Source organism: Anopheles merus, unplaced genomic scaffold (genome assembly GCF_017562075.2).
Source record: "Anopheles merus strain MAF unplaced genomic scaffold, AmerM5.1 LNR4000412, whole genome shotgun sequence".
Lineage (NCBI taxonomy): Eukaryota > Metazoa > Arthropoda > Insecta > Diptera > Culicidae > Anopheles > Anopheles merus.
Genome location: NW_024427992.1, coordinates 3671 through 30557, shown reverse-complemented (window position 1 = coordinate 30557; position 26887 = coordinate 3671). Strand labels below are relative to the sequence as shown.

The window sequence follows — 26887 nt, the reverse complement described above, 5'->3', positions numbered from 1 at the left end:
GAAAGCCCGCACTCTCCAGCTGTCGCTGCCAGGCGACGACACTAATGAGGCTCGATTGGGTGGAAAACGTGCCGCTGTGGAAGGAAATTTTCCATCCAAAAAGCCAGGGAACGGGGGAGGAGGCGCGAGCTTGCGAAAAACGCGCTACTAATGTGTTGCTCTGCTGCTGTTTACTTGCTCTTACACGTGGAGCGGGAGATAGAGAGAGAGAGAGAGAGAGAGAGGAGAGTGAGAGAGAGAGAGAGAGAGGAGAGAGAGAGAGAGAGAGAGAGAGAGTGGTAGTGGGGTTAAGGGACATCGACACCCAGGGGGAAAAGGACACACAAACGATCACACACACAACATCACACTGTACAACACACACACACACACACACACACACACACACACGCCGGTTTGCATCGCTGTCTAGTACGCGTTGAAAGGGCCCCCTCCGCGAGAACTCACTACCTTTAGCTAAAACGATAAAGGCGTTTCTCGGGATGCTGAAGCGACTTATATCGAGATGCGGGACACTACGGTTTTGGTGGGTAAAAGGGGAAATTCTAATAAGATTAAATCAAGAAGCCGAGCAAGAGCCAATTGATGAGCGCCGATTGTATCGAGCGCGGGACGCGCTCACGGAAAACGACGACGGGCGGGAACGACGGTTGGAGCCAAAAAAGAGGGGAGGGGGATCACTTCCAATATTATTTCTAGCATCACAAATTTTGGTTTTTTTTCTGGCCCCTTCCGTCCCGCCCCTTCGTCATCTTCTCAGTGTCCTCTCTACACACACCGAATATGCACACCGCTGCTAGCTGCTTTGTTTAATTGCTGTCCTCGGCCGTGGTCGACGTCGGTCATAGGGAGGCAGTCGCTGTGAAGGCCTGGCGTCGCTTCATCACGCGCGACTTGTGCAGCTCGCCTTTGTGGCACGGCACGACCGTACCCTGGCTGACTGGCGGTTGCCGTGTGCCGTTGTTACCGATCAGCGTTCCTGCAGCACCAGAGAGATAGAGAGAGAGAGCAAAAGAAAAGCAGAAAAAACACAGCGGAAAATTAACAAAAACCAGTTCCTACTTGTTGTGAGATTCAATGCAAACTTACCAAACATTTTGCTGACGGAGAACTTGCGCGGCTTGACCGGGCGGGCCCGTGATTCCACCAGCAACCGTTCGAACGCTTTGTAGAGGGCGGGCGTGTTGTCCGCCACCGACACCTCGCAGAAGCCGATCGCGTGCGACGCGGCCAGCGATGCGCCTTCCGTTTCCTGTACCTGTGACGAACAAGGAGAGTAGTAGATGAAATGGTGGTTAGAGACTTCTTCGCTTGGACAGTTGGATAAAACTGGATGGAAAAAGAAGAAACAAAATTCCTTCCGATACAGTCACAACAGGCGCACGTGGAAACTAGGTTAAGTGGTTTTCAGTGTAAGATTCGCCCGGACGGCTCCAAGCTTGACAGCTTCAAATATTTTTGCACAGTGTCGGAGTTTTTTCTTTTCTTTGCTTCTTAGCATCTTGATAAATCTATGCTCCAAACGGACACACACACACACACGCGCGGTTCACTACTGCCTAAGCTTGCTCTGTGGAGGGCGTGATGAGAAACGAATGGCCGCTCCTGCAAGCCAGTATCTTTTGCCGATCAAAACAAAACATTTGTCAACTGCCATTGCTATTTTCCACTACAGGACGGTGGCGACCTCCCCCCCCCCCCAGGCGGTCCCACTATCTTGATCGTGTTTGCTTGTCCCGCAAACTAACAAATTGGCACCGATTGGCCGTATCCTACGCGTACGCACCCCAAGGTTAACGAACTGTGCCCTGCTGCCCGGGGGCACAGTTGTCTTCCCCTATGTTCACCCCCTGCTCCCTGGCACAGCCTTTTCGGGTTGACATCTTAATCGTCTGCGAATCTGCAAAAAACACGCAGTGTCACGCGGGCCCCGCCGCCGGCAGCTTAAAAGTAGGTCAGCCCGAGATAGGCCATCTCTGGATAATGTCGGGCGAAATCTTGCGCTGGCATTGGTAACAGGCTGACAGGCTGGTAGTGTTTGCGATTGGCATCATAATTAATTTCGATTAGCCCTGCTGCTAACAAGCTGCCTCGGCGCTGTCGGCGCGCGCGCTGCAACGTTGCGAAACTGACAACGAGCCGTACCGGCCACAACACGTTTGCCAAATTGCACGTGTTAATGAGAATCGAGTCCTCCTGCCGCTCTTCCCTTCCCTTATTGTCTTTCCGGCTGGCTAAGACTCTGCCCAAGGGGTAATCGTGCCACGGCAAAGCGAATGGCTGCACCGTGACTAATGAATGGCACCGCGAGCAATGTTGGAACAGGTGACACACAACCCAATGGCATTGCATTTGGGCGAGATGACACGAAACGAGGCCAAACCGAGGGACCCGCGACAACTGGGTATGCGGTGGTGTGTGTGTGTGTGTGGTTTCGGCTGCTAATACATACCAGTCAGTCAGACCCACCAGGGACGCTTGTTCGCTAATCGCAACTGTTCGACAGATTACCTCCCAGCCCCAGCTGCCTACACGATGCAGCGGGATGCACAGCAAGCTGCATACAAGCACCCATCCGGGCGTGAATAATACACTGGGTTTAGTAGTGCATCCATGTGGGCTGCTGGTATAAACAGCAGCACATTTCTATCCACCACGAACAGCTTGAGCTCGCGTGCTTGCGGTTGCACGTTTTATTTCCAAAATGTTTATCAAATCACGCACTGCCAGCGTGCATCCTACAGGGTTATGTATCTATGCCTTCCAGTCAAATATGGTACAATGATTCAGAAAGAATAATTCTGTAGAAAATAAAGCAAATAAATTAATTTTTTTTATTACCTTTCCTTAATATTTTTCTTATCTGGCGTAAATTAATACCATTTTAGTCATTTTCTAATTGTACTTTAAACCATTTGCAAAACCATTCAGATTAGAAAAAATGTTAATAAAAATGAGGATCTAAAAAATGAAAATTGTGATTAGCTTTTGATTATTTGTTATTCTTAACAGTGTATAATTATGCAAACATAATAAATATATGGAAAAACAATTGAAAATGAAATAGATATTTAAACTGAGAATTAATCTGAATATTTTTCTCTGACGTTGCTGTTCTAGTTTTATTATTTTATATTATTTGAACATCGAACATAATATTTCATATTTAAAAAAACTGAGTAATAAATAAAACAAATATAAGCTATAAATAACCGGTTTTAAAAACTGCTCTACAATCCATAAGCTACGACAATGGAACAGAAAAGAAATAATGATTTAACGCAAATGATTGGTCAAAAAAGCAAAAAAAAAAAGAAAGTGAGAATGAAAAGCCAATCAATAAATTTGTAAGTTGTCGACGAGATTATTGAAAATATTTCACACTTCTGTCATCCTCCCCCCCCCCCCCCCCCCCCCCCAATCCGAACACGAACGCAAGCACCACTTTGCAGCAAATCGATAATAGATTTATTTCACCGGCAACAGCCGCGCAAGCGAACGGAGCGTCAAGTGGCCCTGCCTTTGCGCGCCAAGATCTTCATCACGCCACGCTCACGTGAAATTGCCCCACCACGTTGGACGAGTGATTAAACGCTCAATTTTGCCTCTGTTTTTGTTCTCCTCCTGCACCTCCATTGTCTAACCGGTTTGAGCGGTTGCGCGAGGTGGAGACGCCCGGTGTTTTTCGCGGAACCACTAATAACTGGCGGACCTGAAAGGGCCAAGTGGTGCTAGTTGGTGGGTGTGTGTGTGTGTGTGATGGCAGGGGGAGAGCATACTTTTGTTACGATGCTACCGTGAATGTTTACACAGAAGGGTGGAGAATGTTTCGATTACCCTATCCAACGCTCACTATATCCCTCTCTATCTTGCCATCAATTTAATGGGCTGCAGAAGTGATCGAGATAACACAAGCAAGCACAGCGAGCAGGTGGAGGAGTACGAAAAACGAATCTTTCGAAGTAAAATGATTCCCGAGAAATCATGCCAAATTAAAGGCAAAAAGTTCCCGAACGAGTTTCCCCAAGTCGATCCCACTGATGGAACGGAACAAAAACTCTTTCTCTCTGTCTCTCCGCTGTTGCTGGTTTTTTATTCTTTTTCTTTCCTGCAGCTTTCTCCATTACCATTCCCCACTCGGCGAAGAAAATTGATTCCGACCGCACCAGCGTCATCGCGGCTCAACATTCCACAAAAATGCCGCTCCTTCCGCGCACGCTACAGCAGCAGCTGTCCCGCGAGCTCAGGTTCCATTCAATTTCACGTCACGCTCTAATTGCCGCACACGCATACGTCGTACGTTTCCATCTGCCGCCTTTGCCCCGCGTGCTCACCCGCCAAACCCAAGCCGGGCAGTGAAAAATGAACCTTTTCGCAACATAATCCAGACGCTGGGCAGACCCATCTTCGTGAAGGTTAAGAGTGCTGCCCTGTCTGTCTGTCTGTGCTGCTGCTGTGTGCTAAAAAGATTATACCCAAGACTCCCGTCTCGCAGTTTGGGAAACAGGGTTTTGGCTTAATTATCTGTCGCTGCTGCTGCGGTGCAATACCCCGTAACAACATCCGTACCATCATCGAATGCAAATGTCATCTCTTCGCTTGCTGTCAGTACAAATTGAAGTTCATGCTGCACGGGAATCGCACCACACCGACAGTGGTGTAAAACGGCAAAATCTGTGTAGGTTTTCCCCCGGAAAGGGCAACGAGCTGCTGGCCTATTCAAAGTAATAGTAAGTAGGAAATCTACCCAGTACACGCACAGCGCTACTCCCCTTAGGTCCTCCGTTCAACATCAACTCAAACTCCAATAAACACGCACACTGATGCATCCACAGTGCCGGCTCCTAAGCCTTCAGTCAACTCGTAATCCTCTCCAACCGCGGATGTTGTTTTTGATGAACTCGATTCACCCCAGCTTTTCCCCTGGGGGGGGCCCAACACAACAGGCACTCGCAAGCTGAAGTGGGAACCCAATCCAATTAACCAAGCACAGTGGAAAAGGGACGACCACACTTACCTCACGCAGGTGATCCAGATCGGCCTTGTTGCCGACCAGGTAGGCGGACGGAGCGTTCTGCAGCTGCCGCAGCTCGGCCAGTGACCGCTGGGCGTACTCGTAGCTGGCCCGGTCGGTGATGCTGTACACGATCAGGCAGGCGTCGGCCCACTGGATCTGCTCCACCGGGAAGCCGTTGTCGTTTTCCGCCGAGATGTCCACTATCTCCACATCCAGCACGCCGCTGTCGAGCGTGACGGTTTGCTTGTAGAGCAGGTCCGTGTTGGAGCTGTACTCGCCGATGAACCGTCGGGTCAGGTAGCGTACGGTGAGGGCTGGAGTGAAGGGGTGCGAGAAGGAAGAGAGAAATCGCAATCAGTCAATCAGTTAGCCTTGGGGAGAAGATATTTCCATTTACTGTATCCCTTCCCGTATCCTTCCTAATCCAAAGAAGTTCCCTAGTCACTCTGGTACATCGGGAAGTTACAGCAATTTCCCCCCTCCCCCCCCCCCCCTTAATCCTGTTGTAATGCACTGCTCTTGATTGATGGAAATATTGGTACTGTCGGAAAGGAGGACACACGTGCCTGCAACGTCTTCACGGGCATGTGGCAGACACGCGAAACGCACTGTTGCAAACAGGCGCAGCGGGAATTGCAGTGGTCATTTCGAGCGGATGCTTCTAGCGAGCGTTACGTCACTGTTACTTCGCTGCGTAACCTTCACCCTTTGACAGGAAGTTGTCCAACGCCGCACCACAAATTATGACCGTGCGAATGATCGTTCCATCACCGGACGGTAGTAACACGCCAGCCGGAACGATCAGTTAATCGGGTGGCAATTTCAAAAATACAAGCTTCAAGGTCCCCCGAAAGGAAAGTGAAAATGACACCGCATTAGTCATGCGGTGCGTGGGCGTGTGTGGGTTTGTGTCGATAACGTCTTTGCAGACATCTTTCCTTAACCTCAATAATCGAGCTAATACCGACACGTCTGGCTCTATCACACGCTACACTGTTTGTTAGTGCGCTTGCTTTCCTTTCTAATGGTCTCTTCTCTTGTTTGCCCCTCATCGCATTCCTCGGTGCGCAGACAAGCGTATTAAAACCATCGACCACCGTTTGAATGGACGCGCTGTGATGAAACGCTCTTCCTAACCAATTTTCCCCGCGCGAGAACTCACGGACACGCGGAAGCCAGAGCATACTACCACATCACTCCAACGTGAGGGCACATCATTGGGGAGGGTGTACCAAAAGGGGTGGGGGGGGGACTTTTTTACGACCGCAACCGAAAGCAAAACGAGAACAAATCGGCCACTGGGGGTTCAAATCCCGTGCTGTGCACCCAATCTGGGTCAAAGACAGCCGTCGAGATTCGATAACTGAGAAAACCACGCGCAGCATTTTACCCTCGATCGCTGCTTCTTATCATTCTTACTCTGTTCTTTTCAATGCAACTTGCGTGAGTGTGTATTTTTTCCTCTTCTTCTTCTGCAACCCCTCCAAGAAGTGCTCACCCACAAGCACAGACCTCAAACGATGAGTGGTGGTGGGCGATACGCGTCGGTTTGTTTTGAGCTAATTGATAAATTTGACAACCATCTGCTAACCTTGGGCGGATTCCCTTTCATGTTGGTGACCCAATCCGACCATCGATTTGTCTGTGCTGGTTTCTCTGTCTCTGCCGAAAAGGGAAAGAAGAAATCGTGTGGGCGCATAATATCTTCCACCGACATTCTCCAAAGAAAAACATCCAATCAGTTTGATCTTGCCCGGATACCGGAGCAAAATTGAACCGGCTCTCCACTTACAAATGCCACTGAAAAGTAATACACCCATCGGGTAAGTGTGTCACACATTTAGGGACAGAAAACACACTCAACACACAAACCAAGTTGATTTTGTAAGACTGCAAACGTACGTGTGTGTGTGTGTGTGTGTGCGAGAGTTTCAACCAAGAATCGAACCTGTCAATCAGTCGACCGCTACCGCACGGCGTGTTACATCCGTTCCGAAAAAAACAACCCCGCTCTCCACCCCGGACAGCCCCGGACGCCATCGCAAAAACGCCATCAATCTCGCGCCACGTTTGGCGCACGGCAGAGGTGTCCCGCCTAATAATTGAGGTCGACGGCCTCAAACCTGTCAGCGCGAGCGGGGGTCGTGCGCTGGTGAAAGATAAATGAGCATCACGGTTTGGACCGATCATCCGGTGTGCTTATTAGAATCGGGTCCGGGGTTTGCAAGCGCCAAACGCAACTATATCGGTAGGCAGTGGTCAGCGCAAAGGGTGCCTTTCACCCCCGGGAGGGTCCCAACCCAGGTTGGAACATCTTCCGCTGCCGTTCTTTAATCATCAACTAATAGGACACTTAATAGTTTCCCGGTGCGATCGGTTCGTTGGCCTAAGCAACAAGCCATCATATTAGACAAAGGACGACAGTTTTTTGACGTTTTGCTACCTGTCGCACATGTTTCAACCTCATTTCCCTTCAACTGCCCAGGGATGTACAAGGGGGGGGGGGAGCGAACATGGAAACATGTCACAGCGAACTACAGCAAGTACAAACACCCAACCGGAAGTAACAGCTTTACACATCAGGGGGGCTGGCTGGTTGCGTAGCAGTAAGTGTTTGGAACTGATTTTATTGTTACGGTTGGAGGGCCTTCAGTCCCCTGAGTGGATTGACTCGTCGAAACGGTGCAACAATGAGTGGCCAACGGCGTGGCAACTGTCCTGTGGAGTGTGGCCCCGGAATAGCCTTCGGTGATGAAAGGCCCTTGCTGCGTGATTGAATTGCGTTTGATCAGGCCGAACACGGGTTTTCCCGCATCGTCAATCGTCCTGCCAGCTGACACGGTGGTGGAGTGTGAGCGATAAATCAATTTCAACCCCGTTTGGAACTTCCCTTCAGCTGCATGGTGGCAGGCGAAGGAAAGGAACTCACATGCTGTGCTCACAAGGCGCAACTGCAGCAGTGCAAGCGCAAAAATTGCCACCATTTCGCAGCGTGATCGCTCATTCACTTGCGCACCGTTGTTTACTATTTCACTCTTCACCCGAGTCGACATTTCAGAACCTGGATTCTGGCCACGGAAATCAAACCCACGCCGTGAAAAGTGTAAGCGTAAACCATTCCACCCATTTGTATCAAATTGTTTCCTGAAGTCGGTGCATTGCGCCGTGTTTTGGGAAATTGATAGAAAATAAATACGCCCATCGACACGCAAACGAGACGTTTCGGAACCGGCTGCCAGTGCACGTTCGAGCAGTTTAGTGCGCTACGAAGGGACGTAATGTGCGCAGCAGCGGCAGTTTTTACCTTTTCTAAATTGATTTACTTTATTAAACGCTCTGCTAAACACAACAACTTCGGAGTTGGAACGTAGAAACTTGATACAATTTCGTCCAATTTTCAACCCCTAAACGCTAATGCACCCCCTCAGCCGGTTAGCTTAGCAATTTCGAGCAATTCGAGCTACAAAATACGCCACAGCAAATGCGTTCAGCTTTGCAACGCAAGTATCGAATTATTGCCATCGTTAAATTGCGCCATTTCTCACTCTTTCACAGCTAAACGGCATTGCAATGCACCAGAGCGCAGAGCTCCAAACAACTTTCATTGAGTTAAAATGTGCACACACATGCGCTGCAGCAGCGCGTAAACAAAAACTCGCGCCCAGGGAGATGTTACAACCTCACACTCGTCCCCCTTTGGCACCTCACTTCACAGGCGCTCGTTGTTGTTTATTGGAGATGGACATACACATCTCTGCGTATGCAAACGGGTAACGCACGATGGAAAATTTCTACATCTTCCCACCTGCATTCCCGATGCATCTCGGTGTGTGTGTGTGGCAGTGCATCATGATGAACCGGTTCGGTTGGGAAAAGTTGCAAGTTTATTTGTTCGGCTGTTTATCCCCATCCGTGTCCTCCGCATCTGCTGTGTAGAAAGTTATATATCTCAATTTCAGCCAGCGATTGCTTCTGACAGGTCCGTACGAATGAGTTGGTGCGCTCTGTACACCGATGGACTTTATCCGGTGTTTGTTATACGTTTTCTCAACCTCCTCTTTAGAACTTCTAGATGAATCAGAATTTTCATTCCAAACAATATAAAAAGTGCATTTATTTATTTTTCTTTAACCCTCCTCCTTGCAGGGATTTCCCTCGCAAACTCCCGGATGTTGTGGGACGCATTTCGTCACGCCGATCATTCAACTTCAATCGATTTCTTTCTGTGGACCAAAAAGTCAAACGCCTCACACTTCTCATACGGTACCAGCACCATCATCCTGTGCCACATTAATCCTCTTCCGAAGCAAACGTTTGGTAAGAAAATACATTAAAAGCGGCAAAAGAAAACAGAGACAGTAACGCGATGCGCTCTCCACAACCAAGACCGTTTGGCTTGGTCCGTTTTAATCCCACACCTGGGTTAAAAATAATCCACCGATCCGTCCGTACTTTCGCGATATGATGCATTGCTGCTTTGCACTCTTCCCTTTTTACGAAGCCGTTTTTTTTTGCGAAACAGTACAGCGCCCTGAAGGTCGCGCCGGCAAAGGATCGAGTCACCAAACCGCGGAAGCATCGCACACAGCTGTGACCGGGGAAGGATTGGAGCAAGCGGCTAAAGGAATCTGTCAGTCGTGGAAATGAAAATATCTATCTCCACTGCCGCACAGGAAAATGCACCAAACTCGCACCCAACTTAGTCCCCAAGACACTGCAGTCTTATCCGATCGGAAGCGGCAAAATGAAATATTTCCCTTTCAAATTGAATGAGGGAACAACAAATCGATCAACATTTGGCAGCATTTGCACCACACACACACACATACGATACGGTATAGTTGGCAACGATCGTTGGGTCCGTTAAAGACCGGACACCCCTGGCTGCCCCGAGCGTCGGCTACGATGAGTGACGGTTTCATAATTGTCGCAAAATGGTACCACAGCTTGAGGTTGCGGTTTTTTTTTTTTTTTTTTTTTTTTTTTTTTTTTTTTTTTTTTTTTTTTGTCGATGGCGTTCTCTTACCATCCATCCTGCCAGCAAGATTGAGTGAATTTTTGTGTTTTTTTTTTTTATTTGTATTTGCAGACACGACAACGCAGAGAACAATCCTGAACGTTTGCAAAAGTAATCAGTTCTGCTGCTTTTTCATACCGCTAAAGCGGCCCAAAAACCTGGGAAAGAATAGTTTTTTTTTATCGCCGCACACAGCTCTTTTAAACAATATTCTTCTACCCGTACGGTGCCAAATTTTGAATGGGTGCCAAGTCGATGAGCAAACGGGCCAACTGCTCCAACAACTTCTGACGTATTCAGGTGTGCGGTCCGGCTCCGGTGGTTGTGGTTGTTGGAAACCTAGTAAGCGAGTGTCTTTCTCAGCAGTCATTGGCGGACCGCCTTGGTTGTTGACACAATTCGCTATCGGCGCCCTACAGGTTCCAACGAAGTCTTGATTCTATCTGAAGTTGGGAGTCGGGACGGAGGAACCTGTGGACGTAACACCTTGCACTGTAGGCTATACGCGGCTGCCAACGGGTGACTATGGTGTTAAGGTAAAATGCAATCTGTTAGGTTTGCATGAGTGGCTCTCAGCGTCACTAACAGCGTTGCGACCCATCGGAAGGTAGCTTGCTACGGAAGTTGGAAGGCGAGGCTAACTACCGGAGTGTTCTGCTTTTTCTATCGGTGCTGGGTGGAATGGGCTCGACACACTGGTATGATAGCGTTAGCGCATATGCATCTGGATGTCTATTCTTTGGGCTCACGACTCGCGAGTGAGACCTTGATGGTGACGCCAATTGCAGTCAGTGAGACTTGAGAGGGAAACCTCCAAGTAATTGGGGGTGCAACTCTTGAGTCGAGCTTTAAACTAGGAGGACGGTATACTCATCGAGATACCATGTGCGGCGGTGAGGTACCTGACACCTAGAGAAGTGGTCCTCCGGGTCTCCGGACCTGGGCGCGGGGCATAAGTCTTATACGCCTGACAGACACCACTGTCATAGCATTGCGGCGCCGTGGTCGATGTTGACCAAAGGATGCTGACTGAAGTAATGCTCTAGCGGGCGATCCGGTCAGTACTCCTTGAGGCAACAGGAGAGTTTTAGTGGTTAAAATCCATCTGCATACGTAGGTACCTTGGTGCTCTGCCTATCGTATGTCCTATGAAAGGTTCTCTCTTGTCTAAACGGGAACGGGCCAACTGCCGCTGCCACGGCACGTTTCGTTTATGTTTCCCCGCGGTGCTCATTTTTCCTTGTCGTGTCATGCCGGACACCGCGTTAGACTGTGGCCGTATTTGAAAGATCCCGGCGCAGAATGGGATACACGTCGGCCGGGGCAGCGTTTGATGATTCACACGGTAACAAAACACCACCCAAAGTCCAGCTGATGCTCTTTACCCCGGCTACTCCTGTGGGCGGCTTTTGCTTGCCGGTGATCACGTTCCGTAGCGTCGTGTGCTGCCTCACAGTTCAGCCAAATCTCACGAATCGTGCATCCAACCGATAGACAAAAATTGCACGCCTGTTGAGAAGTGTGCTCTTTTTTGTCAATAAATGATCAAATCTTTGCAGCCAATTCGATACGCTTACTTCAAACAACCCAATTGAGGGAAAAGCAAATAAATAGAATCATTTTTGGTCGGCTCAGATTTTTCAGCGGACATGGTTCCAAGTCCATGGTCAGGTTTTAAAAATCCATAGCAACGAAGGACACGAAAAGGGATGATGTTTCGCTTGGGGACGTTTTGCGTCCCCTCGAGCTGTCGTTGCTCACGGTTCACGGCTGCGTGGACGCGATTGTTTGGCGAACAGCGAGCGAAGAACAACAAACAAATTCGCTCTGGATGAATCAAATTTCCGAGGGCACGTCGTTCAAGGTCTGATTCCTGGGTGCTAGCCGAATATCACAGCCGCAGTCAGTGTTGTTGTTAAAACTCCACTCCACCAGGCTTAGTTACGAGCTGTGGATCGTGAATGAGAAACAGCCGTTGCGCCCATACAGTAAAGGAGAAACGGTGTGAAGCATCAGTGCAGTTCCGATGCTTGCACACCGAAGGATATGCTCACGGACTGGACCGATTGTTTATTATCAAACAAAAGAGCAGTGTAGACAAGCGAAGAAGTGGAGGCCTTTGGTTAATATTTGGCTTCAAGTTTATTCTGGAACTGAGCATGTACTATTTATCAAGACTTTGTTTACTCCTCCATACATGGATAGAGAAAGTGAAGTCCTACCACAAAGTATTAATTTTCTGCCAGCGACAATGTTTGTTTTCCAACATCTAGGACACTACTCTGGAAGATCCTTCGAACTAATAACCTTCAATAACTATTGTGAACACTGTCCCATTACTCACCAGATTTTCCGACATTGACATTTCCGAGCACCGCTATCCGTACCCGGGGTACATTTGTTTTCTCCTCCGTTTTCATCCTGACCAAGTCCTCTGTTGCTGGAATTTACTGCCTAAGGGCCCCTTTTATAAAGTGACCCAAATCTGAAATGGAAAAGAAACAAAGCTTGATTAAGGAAAGGAAATAAGTCCAGTTTTGTAGCGATTGTCCATAGAATATAGACTCCCTGAGCCAGAAACCTGGTTTTTGCAAACCAAACACCATCTACATCCACCGCAACTTCATTTGCACAATAGAAACAGCACTCACTCGCCATCATCTCGCACCCAGCACACGCCAGCACCCAAAACAAAGAGGCTTATCGAGATGCAAATGAAGAGTTGCGTTTGCATTCTGCAACGCAAGGACAAGTGCAATTGCTGATGGGGAAAGGGCAAACTGTCATCGGTGCGCAACAAGCGCTGCGTGTGTTTATTTGGACACGTCTCCACCACCACCACGACCATTGTCCACTGGCCATCGCTTTGGCTGCTGATGAGTGGGTTTTTAATTGATTTTCCACGGCCAGCTGCATTACAAAACTTCTTCCTCCCACTCGAAGCTGGGCGCGATGGAGAGTTGACATTAAATATGGCAATATTAAATGGATGCTGTTGCGCGATGCTTTCCTTTGTGTATTGAAGCACGTAGAGTGTATCATTAAAAATTCAACCTGAGGTTGGGCGATGAATGAACGTTTGAGCGTCTAACCCACTCTTCATTTTTTTAAAATAAATTTGTATTTTTTGCTGATTTTTCAGCACAACAAAACCTCATCCCCTCTGCTTTTATACCGAAAACACGTGCTTTTCTAACCCAGATTTGTAGGACGAACGCCTAAAGCATTTTCAATTTTGATTACTTTCTCCTCTTTTTTGCGCAACCAAAGGATGAGCCTTTTTCCACACAGTTGCTAACGAAACACTCTGCCACCAACACACCACCAGCACCACCAACTCGGACGTGACACACACTAACAGAAAACAAATGCCACAAGCAGCACCAGTCTGCGCGCGTGGTACGCGTTGGGCAAGGACGACTCCTACCGTACGCGGTAAGCAAACGGAACGAGAAATTGTTTTCACAGCGTGGGCTCTCACGGTACCGATAGCTTCTCCTTTTCCCCTCCAACACCAGTACGTACAACCTATCCTCTCCTCGTCTAACAAGCGCCCAAAAGAGCATACCGTTACACGTCATGGTTGTGAAGCGTGACGTCACCGTCTTCAGCCATCTCCCGTGCCCTTGAAGATGCTGCGTGTGGCATTTGCAGAAAAGCTGTGGGTTTCATCTATGTGTGTGTGTGTGCGGGTGTATTTTTCCATTCAATTCACTGTTCAATGTTGCCTTTTTTCAATTCTCAGTATTGCTTCAAGGTACTATTTCTCCAAAAAAAATGGTTCATCTTTATGCCATTTGTGCAATGCACGACTCGGCAGTTGTCAACGACGTCAGATTAATGGCAATAAATAAACTGGAGCACACATGGGAGTTTGAATTGAACAATGTTTTGGGTAATAAATAACACACATACACAAACACACACTAATCCGCACCATTCGAGACACGTGTGCTTTTGCATTGGAAAGCCTTACACACACGCTCGAATCGATTCTACGTAACTGCAGGCTGCACCACACCAATCAGAGCATAAGGATGTGTCGGAAAACGTGCCTGCTTTGTGTGCGGGCCGGATCGAATGGCCGAACTAATTCAGCTAAAACCCGTCCCCGTCGGCTGTCTCTTTCGTCTCATTAGGTTGGATCCTTTTGTCAGCGTCAGTTGCGGACACAACACGATTGCCCACCTGTCCGATACCGGCCAATACCAATACAATCGATCAATTTCACAACCGCATCTCTTTGGCAACACTGCCAGGGCTCTGCGGCTTGAGCACGAAGCTGGAACGTGATTGCGTATCGGTCATTGGACGAATTCGAATCGCGTCATTAGTGAAGGGGGCATTCACATAACATAGCACACACTCGAACCAGGTTCCAGGGAAAGCTGGTTTTACGGCGAACGATGTTAGCAACGCTCCATTGCGGGCGCATTCAGCCGCACAATTACTCAGCCACCGTTTGGTCAGCTTGTTTTAATTGACTCCGTATTGACAGGCCATTTCCCTGGAACGAGCTGCATCATTTCTGCTCGGGAATTAAAAATGTCCCATCCCACTGGGACCAAAAGTGAAGCACCAAACGGCCCCGTCTGATGGTTGCGTTCAAAAATAGACCCATCGGTTGGAATTCCGTTTGATGTTTTGATGAGCTCGCTCAAAATAAAACAACATTAACACACTGCTGAGGGCTGATCAAAAATCACCTCTTCTCTCTCTTAGGATGGAGTGGATAAGTTTCCGTGACAAACATACGTCAGCTCTTTTCCGGATCATTCGCTTTTGTTCGTTGGGTGGGTGGAAAAAATGCACCACCTGCCATTTACATACGATTTTAATTCCTGTTGTTTCCCTGCTCTGCAGCGCTATGATTAAGCACCTTCAACAAGCTCTTGAGGCCCCGCTAATGACGATGTTCGCACGATGGGATGGGGTTGTCGCACATTCCTGAGGCGCATTCCCCGAAACGAAGCACTGACGAAGATCCCGCCCGCCCGGGTGGGAGCAAATATCACTCACTCACGACGCAATTCGTGCCTGATTTGTTCGACGATCGTGCGAAGCATTTGGCGACATTTGGCGACGCTGTTCTGTGACGCGTTGAGAGAGTGTGCGCGAATTTATGCGAATCAAGCGAATCAACATAAACAAACCGTACCGCAAACCGGGACCGTGGCCGGGGGCTGGGTGCATTTGTGTACTACTGTCAGCAACCGTAGGGAGGTAACTTTCCTTTCCCAACTGTCCATTCGCGTGAGAAAAAGGGGTTTTTTGTATCATCGGAGGAAGAGGAAACCCCAAATGAAAAAATAACGCGCCTTGCTACGAGTGTTTGTTTGATTTTTTCTTCTTTTTACCGATCGCGAGGGTCGTTCTTTTGCAGGAAATTCCTCCCACTAAAACAACGAGCAAAACTGAACTGAACGGACACAAGCAGTGCCGTACAAGCTCCGAAACAAGCCCCCGTGTCGTGCGTGAATGAGCAACCAAAAAAAAAAATGCGGCGGACCACGCTGCTCCCACTGCTGCTCAACAAAACAGCGATCTGTAATGACATTTCAACCGGATTATGATGCTATATTTAGTTGCTGGTAAGAAAAAGGAGAAGTTAAAAAAACATCAAACCAAAGAGAGCGAGTTCCCAATTTTCACGCTCGATACACACACAAGAGAAAGAGAGGCACGACGGTGAATGTTTTGTTTTAAATAAAACAGAGCGTTTTGCGCGAAATGAGTGGAGATTCGTTAGCAGGAAGCAGGAAGGTAGCAGGCAGGTACGGGTGGTTCATGTTTGCTTGATCTTGTACAGGCACCGGAATTTCACCGGTCCCGGTTCACGATTCGTGAGCGGCTTGTTCGCACGCCTATATCTCTTTCCCCAAACGAGTGAAAACAAATCTGAAAGGCACATTTTTTGCCTACGAAAACATGTCGTCCATTTCGAGCAACCCGATTAGGTGATGAAAAGATGCTGCGCTACAAACAGCTAGCCAATCCGACCCGAAACCGGGGTTTTCGCTACGCAACGTCATGTCTCAAGATCCTTCTCCCGCTCAATCCACCAATTAACTGATTGGCAACAGCAAAAAAAAAAAAGATTAAAAACCGCCCAAATGCCTGTCAACGACCGCATCATTATTTTTTAAGACCCAATCATATCCCACCCCATCGGTTCGATTTGTCACCAGGCTGGCCCCAAGCCAACGGTCGTGAGCGTTTGCTAAGTTCCGGGACGATTTCTTGTCCTCATGCACAAGCCACAAAACTGGAGTGGTGAATGGACAACATACACCGCCAAAAAAAAACATTACAAATTGCTTGCCTGGCATGACCATTAACCTAGTTTTTGAACCACCAGTTTTTGGCAACTGTTCATCGCCCAGGGCCCAGCAGTCCCGCAGGCCTCCGTATAATGATGATGGCCCGTGTGTGTGTCATCTTTTAAACGCTCCACACGCTACACGGAACTGTATTTTAAGTAGCCACATTGAAGATGAACACAGAGTACTGTGTTTGAGCCGCAAAAGTTGCTTTTTTTCTGTGTATGGCGCCTTTGTATTTATTGATTTCCTGGCAGCTTGCTGTTTTTTTGTTTATAAAACGATCAAGTTTGTTGCCCTCTTGGGGTGTTTGAGGGAGCCAAAGTTTTGAAAAACATGTTCCAACCCAACGTACGGGGCACACTGTGTGCATTTGGATGGTTGCCAATTAAAATGGTTGAGTCACTTCACTTTTGAACTTGAATTTGGAGTGAATTTTGCAAAGTATTCGAAATTTTTTCAAGTTCTTCTGAAGCTTAACTTGTTCCGAACCTACAGATAAGTTGTCCATTTGTATCTCTATTTCTTGCTTTTATTGAGATGACTCTTTCGATGAATCAACACACCTGTGCTTGTTATTCAATTAATTAGTAGCTCAATCTATTACACACCCACCACATTGAAACTGTGCGCAAACACACTCTAATTATTACAAATTAGAGTGAAACTTTAACCCATTCTCCCACCGGGTGTTGGTGTGTTTCCATTTGCTGGAAAAGGAATGTCACAGCACTCATCGGTTTTCATTTTCCCCAAGAAATACACTAACGAAACTCAGCAGTTTTCTCCCAACCCGTAAGAGGACTTACTACTGCCCAAGTAAGCAACAGCACCCAGCATTGCAACGTTTCCCTCATTGCCCCGGAAGTTAATCGCTAGCAAAATGCGAATTAAATATTACCCCCCCGACCGGACCAACCGCACGTGTAGAGGCCGAACTGTGTGCGGACACAACGCGATGGCACACCACCATTTGTCATCTCAGAAGCGTTTTGTATTCGGTGCAGTGCGAGAAAGGAATGCGAACCAGAACCCATTGCTTGCCTTTCTGGCGGTTAAGCAACGGGAACTGCGTCCACGCAAACGGGAATGTGTCACCATTAAGCCGGCGTAGGGCTTACCAGGACAAAAAGGGGGAAACATTTCATCCCTCCCCACTTTAATGATGCACGCATTTGTCATCGGAGTTCGTGGCGTGGTGGCAGTTTTAGCGACGCGGGCGTGGCGCGCAAGATTCAATTTAACGCTCGCGGAAAACGTGCCGGTTTGCGTGCAACGAACGCCACCAGAAGTTGAGGCAATGGGTGGAATTTATGGATTATGGAGCTTGGTTGTTTTGTTTTCTGTCCCCAGTCGCCCTGTTGCACTGGTTTTTATTACATTTTAGTAGTGGAGGAGGTTTGGTAGAAAAAAAAAAAAAAGATCTTTCCCCTTTTTGACGATACACAAGTGTGTGAAACACGCCACACATGATGGGAAACGTGAAGCATATAAAGCAGCGCAGCGACAAAAAAACGAGGCATAGGAACCGATTTGTAGCAAAGTGTCAACTGGCGCCAGCCGGTTTTCTCGAACGATCCTCCCTACCTCATACCCCCTACCCTTCCTTCTGAGTCACAATTTTCACCTGCTGGGCGCGCGCGCTCACACGATCGTGAAGCAGGGCAATTTCGTCACACGAACGAGAAACGCTGGCGACGCATTTGCACTCACTCACTCACTCACTCAGAAAACGAACGGCCGTGCGAAGTGAGTTACGGCTCACGCGGCTGGCAATTAAAAAAAATGCAAGCAACTTTGGGGAAATCTCCAACCCCGCGACTCAATCTCAACTGCCGGTTCATTCTGGTTTGGGGAAGGGTTTGTGTTTGCGATCGCATCACGTTCATTGCGCTAATCTCCCGACGGCTTGTGGCTAGAGCTAGCTCGTGCACACCGTCGTGCACAGTTTGTCGCGTTCATTTGCATTTTGTTTTGCACCGACACGCTGCGTGCGGATGCTGACGATGTTCACCTGTTGACGTGTGTTTGAATTTCTGCGTACTGCGTTACAATGACGGCTCCAGGGAAAGAAAAACTTTCCATCGCAACGGCCGTGTGACGGCTGGTGTCTGTCGCCGTGCTCGCCGTTAACACCTCCTACCGATCACACCGGGGGTCGAGAGCAAACACCACCCGTTAACCGTAATACATCGATAATAAACATAATAATAACCTCAAAAGCGCTACCAGCCCGAGTAACGGTGCCGAGCTGTGGTGGCCTCATCAATAATGCATAAACTCACTGCTAGTGCACTCGATTTCCCTTCCCCGAGTCAAACAAGGAGCGCTAAAGGAAGGGGAAAACAATCAAGCAAACACACACACACACACACACCAGCTGCCAGCGACTAATCGGTGTAAAATCATGCTTTTCCGCGGTCCCAGCCTGAGCCTTCCGGGGGCTGCATAATTTTATCCTTTTTGGCACGTTTTGTGCATCGATCATACCTTGAACTGGGTGCGTTGGAGGAGGATTTAGTTTGTTTCTTTTTTTATTATTTATTTGTAATTTTAATCCTTCCCCTTTTGCGCGCGCACAATGTTGCAGTTAGCGTTGCATTTTGCTTCACACCAAAGCAGGCTGCTGATGGAGTTAATTTATTCCTGCTCCCATTTATCATCCATCTTTTTTCCGCTATTCAGTAATTTCCATTCGATCGAATCAACGTGTTTGTGTTGACGAGGCTATACCATCGGTTCGAGACTTGTTTGCTCCCATGTTTTTTTTATGAGCCATTTCATTAAGCTTTTTTTGCCTCAACGATCCAACGGCTCAGGGACAGCGTGGTATTAGGGGCATCATGTTTGGCCAACCTTATGCACACCCCGACCTTAAGGCGTGGTGATGCGTGGTGTACGTGGAATTATCTCATCATTTGGACGCCGCTCAACGATCATTGTCAAGGGCCATCGGAAAAGTGGATCCCAACCCTTGTACCGCCCTTCTGTAGTGACCATCGGGGCCATCAGGACCGAACCGTGGGGCGTTTGTTTTGCTACCATTTCGACACAAACAACCATTTCACGAGCGTCGCTGCGATACCTATGCGTGCTGCTGCTACTGCCGTTGGAAAAACACGGCGATAAAATGGAAAACACTGAGCTTTGTCGCAAAAGGGCTTTACGGGCGAAAACGGTTGATCAATGTGTGTGTGTGTGTGTCTGTGTCCTTCACCACCGTATTGGATGCGGATTCAGGTGCTCTAGATGTTGATCCGATAAAAGGTTTTATAGCTCTGGCCTAATTTCACTTTCGAGTGCACCCAGCCGGCGAAGGCCAACCGCTGCTCATTCCTCATACTGTCCCTGTCCATTGCCTTCCCTTTTAGTCATCAAAATTAGAAGAAGAAAAAACTCCAGCGAGAGTGGTATATATCGTTGAGCTGACGATGGATGAAGCAAGATTTACTGTCCCCTTTTTTAAGAGATGGATCAGTGGAAGCACCATTTGATGAGCTCGTTTTAGGGACGGGGAATGTATCCATTCCTACATCAGTTCTGATGCCTACGATATCATAAATTTTGCTTCTGTCCCCCATTAAAAAAAATCCATTAAACCTTTAATTGCATAACTGCACCGGCGAGAGCTGACGATGCGCTGCGGTTAGGGAAATTTTAAAGCTGCAACCTTCAAGTCCAATCTTTGGCCACCGATCTGTTGTGTGTTTTCCAATTAGTTTTTCTTCTCCTTAGGATTCCCACTATTAGAGCACCGATGGCGACGATACATTAGCGGTGTGGGTACGGCGAATTATCGTAAAAATTCCGATGGCCTTCCTACTACACCCATGGCAGCTGTCGCCCGTCCCGGGACGGCACAGTAATTAAGATGACAGACGCAGTCCCACACGTGGAACCTGCTCCAGATGTGCGCGTGCGAGATGGTGTGGGCCATCGGTTTAGAAGAATCCCGCCCGACCCGAACCCCCAAAACCAATAAGTAGCGGTAGTGAGGAGGAGCAAAAGCAAACGACTCGTCGCATTCTGGGAAGTGGGCAGTTTTGCTTCGTGCCCACACGTGAGCAATTTATTGCGTGGAAACAATTGGTCGAAATTCATTGACAATGATCCGAACACGGGCAGACATGATTAACTGTCGCGTGAGGGATAGTGTGCTCAGAAAGGCACACAATAACACATCTCGTAGGAACGTCATGCTTGGGGCGTTCGGAGGAGAACAAAGTGTGAAGCGATCATGTTGGCCCTAGGTATGTTTACTCGCTCACGTGCGATATGAATGAAATCATTCTTAAACACATCTTGAATTGTTTCATGCCTGCTTTAGTTAGGAGCTGTTGGTTCAGAAACAAACAAATTTAAACTACTAACTAAAACAAATCATGATACACAACATACAGAAGGACACAAATACTTCAATATCAAGGACTATGAAAATATACCAAACATGTATGGAAAAATGAATACTAAAGCACGATAAATTGTCTTCATAATTCACTGCAGATGACTAAAGTCAAATAATAGCCAAAGGAAATGAATGAATCATCAACAAACATTTACCATGTTTAAAAACAATTTTGAATTTCTAGTCCAAAATTGTAACTTTTCAAGACATTTCCTAAAGATTATGTATAAAATCATCTCACCTTATAAATTACATAAAAACATAACCCATGCGCATAAATAGTTTAAAATCAACAAGAACATTCTGCATGGAACAGAAGCTGCATGGAAATGATGTACTACGATTGCTAAAGTCTTGCCTTACTGGCTTGGAATTTTTTTCCAATTCTAACAATCGGCAGCGTCACACTTCCCTGGAGGGCGAAAAGAATGTGCTCTTTAGCTGGCTTTTTTTTTTTCATTTCCATCCCACAACATTTTCTCACATTTTTCCATTGATTGAGAGAGATTGTTTTCGCTTGAGTCAGCAGCAGTCAGATAAATATGCTCGAGAAAACATTCCTACGGGCAGCAGATGTACTAACAACAACAAAAATTACATTCTCCAATAAACCACAACAGCGCTGCTTGATGATTTGCTTACTCTTGCAATGAGTCCCACGATCATTTGCAATCAGGAAGCGAACGTGTGTGTACGAGCTCAAAGCGAGAGAGCGCTGTAATTACCCTGCATAAAAACAAAAGGTGGGCCCGTAATTTGCTGAGCGTAAACAAATACCCGCCGGTACGATGAGTGAAACTAATATTTGGGCCAATTTTACGATGTTTACCACACCAACCGTCCCGCAACATCCAGAAAAGATATGAATGAATGTCTCATCGCCGCTTCCCCTAACAAGCTGCTCTACCATAGGGTTGTTTTGGCCAAACTCAACAGTGCCTTAACTGTTTACGCGTGCAGTTCTCCACCTGGATACGCTTTTGCGACGTTGCTCCAGGGAAGAATTTTGCATATGCTCTTTCTCGGACAGAACGGGGCCACACATTCCCACCAAAAGCGAATCAGACAAAACAGTTGGAATGCGTGCGTGGGATCGATGCTAAAATCCAACTTTAGAACGGTGCGTCGATGTCTACCGTTCCGGGAACACGACACGTACATTCCCTCCTACCCGGGCGCTATTTATATATGCAAAAAGGAATTTATGAGCAGCGCATCAAAGCGAGACAACGCAGCATAGATACTGCGTGCAGCGACGGTACAGTTGAAGAACGACCCGATCTCATCATCATCATCATCATCACCATCGTCATCATCGTGTGCATCGGCACGTCGTCTGATGCGTCCCCAAACCCGGTGCAGCTCGCTACTTTCGAATGGCGTCCGCTTGTCGGTATTGGATTCGAAAATAGCATTCCCAAATCCCAAGACGTGCGTGTGCGTGTGGGATCGTATACTAAGGGGGGGGGGCGACAGGGCCCATTGGAATGTTGAGGAACGTCTCTCTCTCTCTCTTTCTCCGTACGCCCCGGGAACGGAATGCAGTCAAAATGCAGTCATGCTGCACACGTCCGTCCGTGAGGAAGTACGTCCCATGGGGGAAAGGTACGTTTCTACCTTGGTAGAGTTGCTTTCCGAGGACGGCAAAAAGAGGGATTGGGCTTGGTCGTCTGATTAGGCTTCTACATAACATTACAGTGCATTTGCGCGCAAAGCAATGCGACGAGCGACTGTGTCGAGCGATCGTATCGACCGCAAAACAAGGAGCAAATTCTCTACAATCTAGGCAAAGAATGTGTTTCTTACCTTACCTCCACCGTCCTCCGATGAGGTGTCCCACCCTAAGCAGCAAGAGCAAAAAGGTAGGGTTGTCAACCTTCGGGAATTAATTTAGGACTTGCTACCCACAATACCGCACGCAGTACGAGAAGAAGTGTGTTCGTCAATCAGCAACGGACAAATCGAATCGATTGGCTTGAAGCTAGAGGATACAGTGGCTCTTCAGCGTTCCAACGCTGGGAGGGGACAGTATTGAAAGTGCTTCAGACGTACAGCTTCTTTGTTTCGGGCGGTCCAATCGAGTTGGACTTGGTGGCATGAAGAAGGGTTAAAGCTGAAATTCGAGATGCTTCGTACGGCTGGAGGATTTGTTTCGTACACGAACCGTTGCGAAGGGTCGGAACCGATGAATTGAAACCCCTTGAAAAGGGTTTGACTGATGCTGGTTGAGTGGATCCCACGTACAAGTGAATATTTAATCACTTTCTTTCTCTTGCACAACCGAACAACCGAAGGACAGAAGGATCGTTTTGCAATCAAATTAACTCGACACTGTATACAAGTATCGAACTTCATCATATCAGCATTTTCCTTTGGAATTTGCTTCTTCTTGCTCGTAGAGCCAAGCCTTCCGATGCTTTACTGGAATGTCTCATACAGATTGGAATGTGTACATCTCTCTCACTCGCCCCGTTTCATATGCGCTCGCTAGGGAAAGTAAATCAAACGCCCGAGTGCGAGAATACGGTCAGCTGAATTCTAGGTCGAAACGATAAATTCCAACCCGATAATGAGCCCCGCGGACCTGTACCGATCGAAACCGCAGCTGTGATGGGCATCCAACAGTGGGATTACTCAATCGCTCGGCCGTTGCGACGGCCGGTGGCGGCAGCAAACGGCGGCTTAAGCTGCTTGAAAAATATGTTTCCTCACTGTAAACCCCCGCTCCGAAAGGCGAGTTTAGTCCCTCGAAAAACTACCCACCCACACCTCAATGTCCGTCCATCGCCCGCAACCGTCACGAACTTGCACACGCGTGTGTTTACAAACATTCCACTTGGACCGAAACCTAGTGGCGGCGGCTAGTGGTCAATCTTTCCAATCTTACTGCGCGGTGGAGACGCCCGGTCGGTTATGTGGTCTCGTTGGCGCACCACGCGAAGGAATGTACATTTTCGCAATTATTATTTATCTAACGCGGCTTACAGATGAGGAGCGACCATTTACGTGACTCACAAATGCGTGTGTAGTGTGTGTGTGTGTGTGTGTGTGTACATGCGAGTCTAAACGCATCAGACATGCCGCCATACTTTAGCCGTTGCTTTGCGCGAGGAGCACCCATCTTGCGACCGACCGTATCGAGTTTCGTTGCGCACTACTTGTTGCGACAAACCGCACACACACACACGCGCGAGCGCCAAGGAACCCCCTTGCAAGTAACGCTAGGCCGATTGTGTGCACGCGCTTTTCGCCTCACTCAGACGTTGCCTAACCGCACGGAAGGGTGTTGCTTGGGAGGGATTTAGTTTGACGGGGGGGTTTTCTTTTTTCAAGATTATGCAACGCACCAACCCGTTCAAGCATCACTCCTTTACAACTGTCTAGCGAAATACCGAAACATTCATCATTACAAATCGTAATTGGCGCCGGCAGCAGCAGCACGCCAAGAGCTTAAATCACAATTTTAGTTTGAAGTGTTGCTTTAGCAGAAGCAAAAAAAACATTAAAAGGCCCATTGAAGTCCCTTGATTTACTTGGAATTTGCTAATAAAGTACTGGGAGGGGGGAGAGTTTGCTGTCCTCAGCTTTAAAATGATTAATTTCCTTTTTTTGCCTCCGCACTCTATCGGTGGGAGACATCAAGAGAGTTTACAGGAAATGGAGGCGCCTGGTTGCAGGATGCCGTAGGCGTCCAACCAAAGGGGGCTACGGAGGATGGGAAAAAACAAATTAAAACAACAAAGCGGATCTGTTATGCTTGCTCGCAATCGCCCCATGTTCGGTACGCTTTTTCATGCTGATGGAGAAACAAAACCTCCGGGTACTAACCAACCAACCACCATCCCCGAGCACCGAGCCGAGAGGAGAGAAGCTGTGAGAAGGAAGCAGATGTGCATCGGGCTGACCTTGACATTTGGCACAGCAGTACCACACCAGCAGCCCAGTACGGAACGCTCTGGAATGTGTGTCGTTCTCGAACATTTGATACACGTGGGTCGGTAAGTACATGGCAACCCCGCATGTCCGGGAGGGTTCTCGGATGATGGAAGCGTGTATCGCAAACAATTCTGGTAAAAGATCCTTCTTGAAATTTAATAATGAAAAATAAAAACATTTACATGAAGTTTTTTACCACCCAAGCTTATTTGGAACTTGTGTTGCAAATTCTTATTACGTTGAAACACCTAATTGCACCAATCGATGAGCAGTTGTTGCCCATGATTTGTCTTCAAAATTCAATAATCCGGTCAAAGTTCTTTTTCAGCGTAATTGAACGGAATGGGTTTGTTCGCGCTTGCAACTGTAATAAATTAATAAATCTTTTACCTTACGTATGATGCAAACCATTCCATTTGCAGTTCAAAAATCGCATTCCGCTTGTGTGATGGGAACACTTTCCAACCGCACCTTGGAACCACTCAGACCGCGGCGTGCGGGATAAAGGTACGGATTACAGCCAATTACTATCCCACGTATATGCACACACACGAGCCATTACTCGCTACGATTTTAATACAGCCCATCCATCAATGCCCTTCTCCCGCTGCCCATGTACCAAGGGGAAAATTTCCTGTACACCAAAAGCGTGCGCACGCTAACTAATCATCTGCCCCATCATCCGGTCGATGGACGACGGGTACTGTGGGAGCGGTGTGATTTGTGTGGGTAAAATTTCATTCACTAGAATATGGTCGAGGTTTTTTTTTTTGGGTGAACAGGATGAAACACCCACACATAGTATCACATTTTTTATAGTCTCATTTGCATGTGATGAACTTTAAACTGTACTTACACCCTCTCGCTGCTTGCTGCTTGGGCAGGTAGGCTCAGAACGTTCACACAAAAACACGAGCACATTAGAGCGCTTTAAGGGTGGGTGTTACAACAAATTGACCCAAATATCGGGTTGCCTCCCCCCTAAAAGTGAAACCTTTTCTGTGCCAATTTCATGGTAAACGTAGGCACTTGTCATGAAAGGAAATGGTAGAAAAAAAAAGTCATTTCATTCAATTTGCAGTGGACTGTGTTTGCCTTCCCCGAACTCCATCATTCACGTGCGCTACAAAACCGATCCTTTCATGGAAAACTGAGCTTTCAATGTCCCCCTTGTCGAGTGGCAGTGTAGTCGAGAACCTTCTCTCAAAATGGAGCAACAAAAACCCCACTCCCCACATATTCAAACAATCAAAACCCATGCACTACTGCGCTACTGACTTCTTACCTCAGGTCGGTTTGGCAAATTCTTTTGTTGCCTGATCTCCGGCTGCTGTGCTGAGCAAAGTCTTTGACACGGTCGTCAAGGTTTTCCTATTCACTGCACTGCCACAAAGGATTCGGGCTAATCACCTTCGGTTGCTTTAAGAATGCTGTCACTTTGCTGTCGAGCTCTGTTCGACTCGATCGACGGGCAATTGTTTCTTTTATGTTTCTCACAAAATGCACTAAATTGATTCCTTTACTTTAGCCTTCAAAAGGAAAATTAGCTCTGAATGTCCTTAAATCGTTTCAATTCGTCTTGACACCACTACCAACAGTCTTCACTGCACATTCTTCCGTTTTCTTTTTTTTGCTGAGGTTGCTTCTCCAATTGCTCTGACCACAACACACACTTTTATCTGTTATCTTCTTTACACTTGCACACCCTCACACACTGCACTTATTTGCCGGGCCGAGATTTGCAACTGATAAGCACGGCAGCCAGCAAACCACCGGAGCCGACTTGTTGCACGGTTGTAATTGACCGTTTTTTATTGCCACTTCACTTTAGCGTTATTTTGCTGTTGCTGCTGTTACTAAATCGCAACAGTTGTGCTTTGTAAACTCCAACTCACACACACCCACTCACTGTTGTGTTTCGTCCACTCTAGCACGGATGCTGCAGTGCACGATTGCGATTACAACAACTGCTAATACACGACGCCCAAAAAACCTGACGTCAGTGGTATCTGTGATGCTGGGTGCTTGTGTGTGTATATGTATCTGTGTGTCTGTGTTACGTTACTACAGACGGTACATGCGTTACACACAGAGGAAGCGTTTTAATACCTAACAGGGTAGACCGACCTTTTTTTTTTGTTCGTGTGTCTTCTCTCGCTTTCGGCACTGTTTGGTACTGCACCGGGAAAACT

At 47.6% G+C, this 26887-nt stretch overlaps 1 protein-coding gene across 1 annotated transcript; it reads right to left on the bottom strand.

The window, feature by feature from the left end:
• Window positions 1-366: 366 nt before the first annotated feature.
• On the bottom strand, window positions 367-26887 carry LOC121602338 (ras-related and estrogen-regulated growth inhibitor-like protein). The gene is made up of 5 exons (XM_041931112.1): window positions 25981-26887; window positions 12379-12519; window positions 5018-5331; window positions 1090-1258; window positions 367-979 (listed from the first exon to the last, which is right to left on the bottom strand). Exons 2-5 carry the CDS (start codon window positions 12452-12454, stop codon window positions 843-845), a joined length of 696 nt encoding a protein of 231 aa, XP_041787046.1. The 5' UTR covers window positions 12455-12519; window positions 25981-26887; the 3' UTR covers window positions 367-842.

Coding starts and splice junctions, on each gene's coding strand:
- LOC121602338 (XM_041931112.1), bottom strand. CDS start 12,454: ATGAAAACGGAGGAGAAAACAAATGTACCCCGGGTACGGATAGCGGTG. Junction 1,259..5,017: donor ATCTGGATCACCTGCGTGAG/GTAAGTGTGGTC, acceptor TGTTCGTCACAG/GTACAGGAAACGGAAGGCGC. Junction 980..1,089: donor CTCCGTCAGCAAAATGTTTG/GTAAGTTTGCAT, acceptor CTGGTGCTGCAG/GAACGCTGATCGGTAACAAC.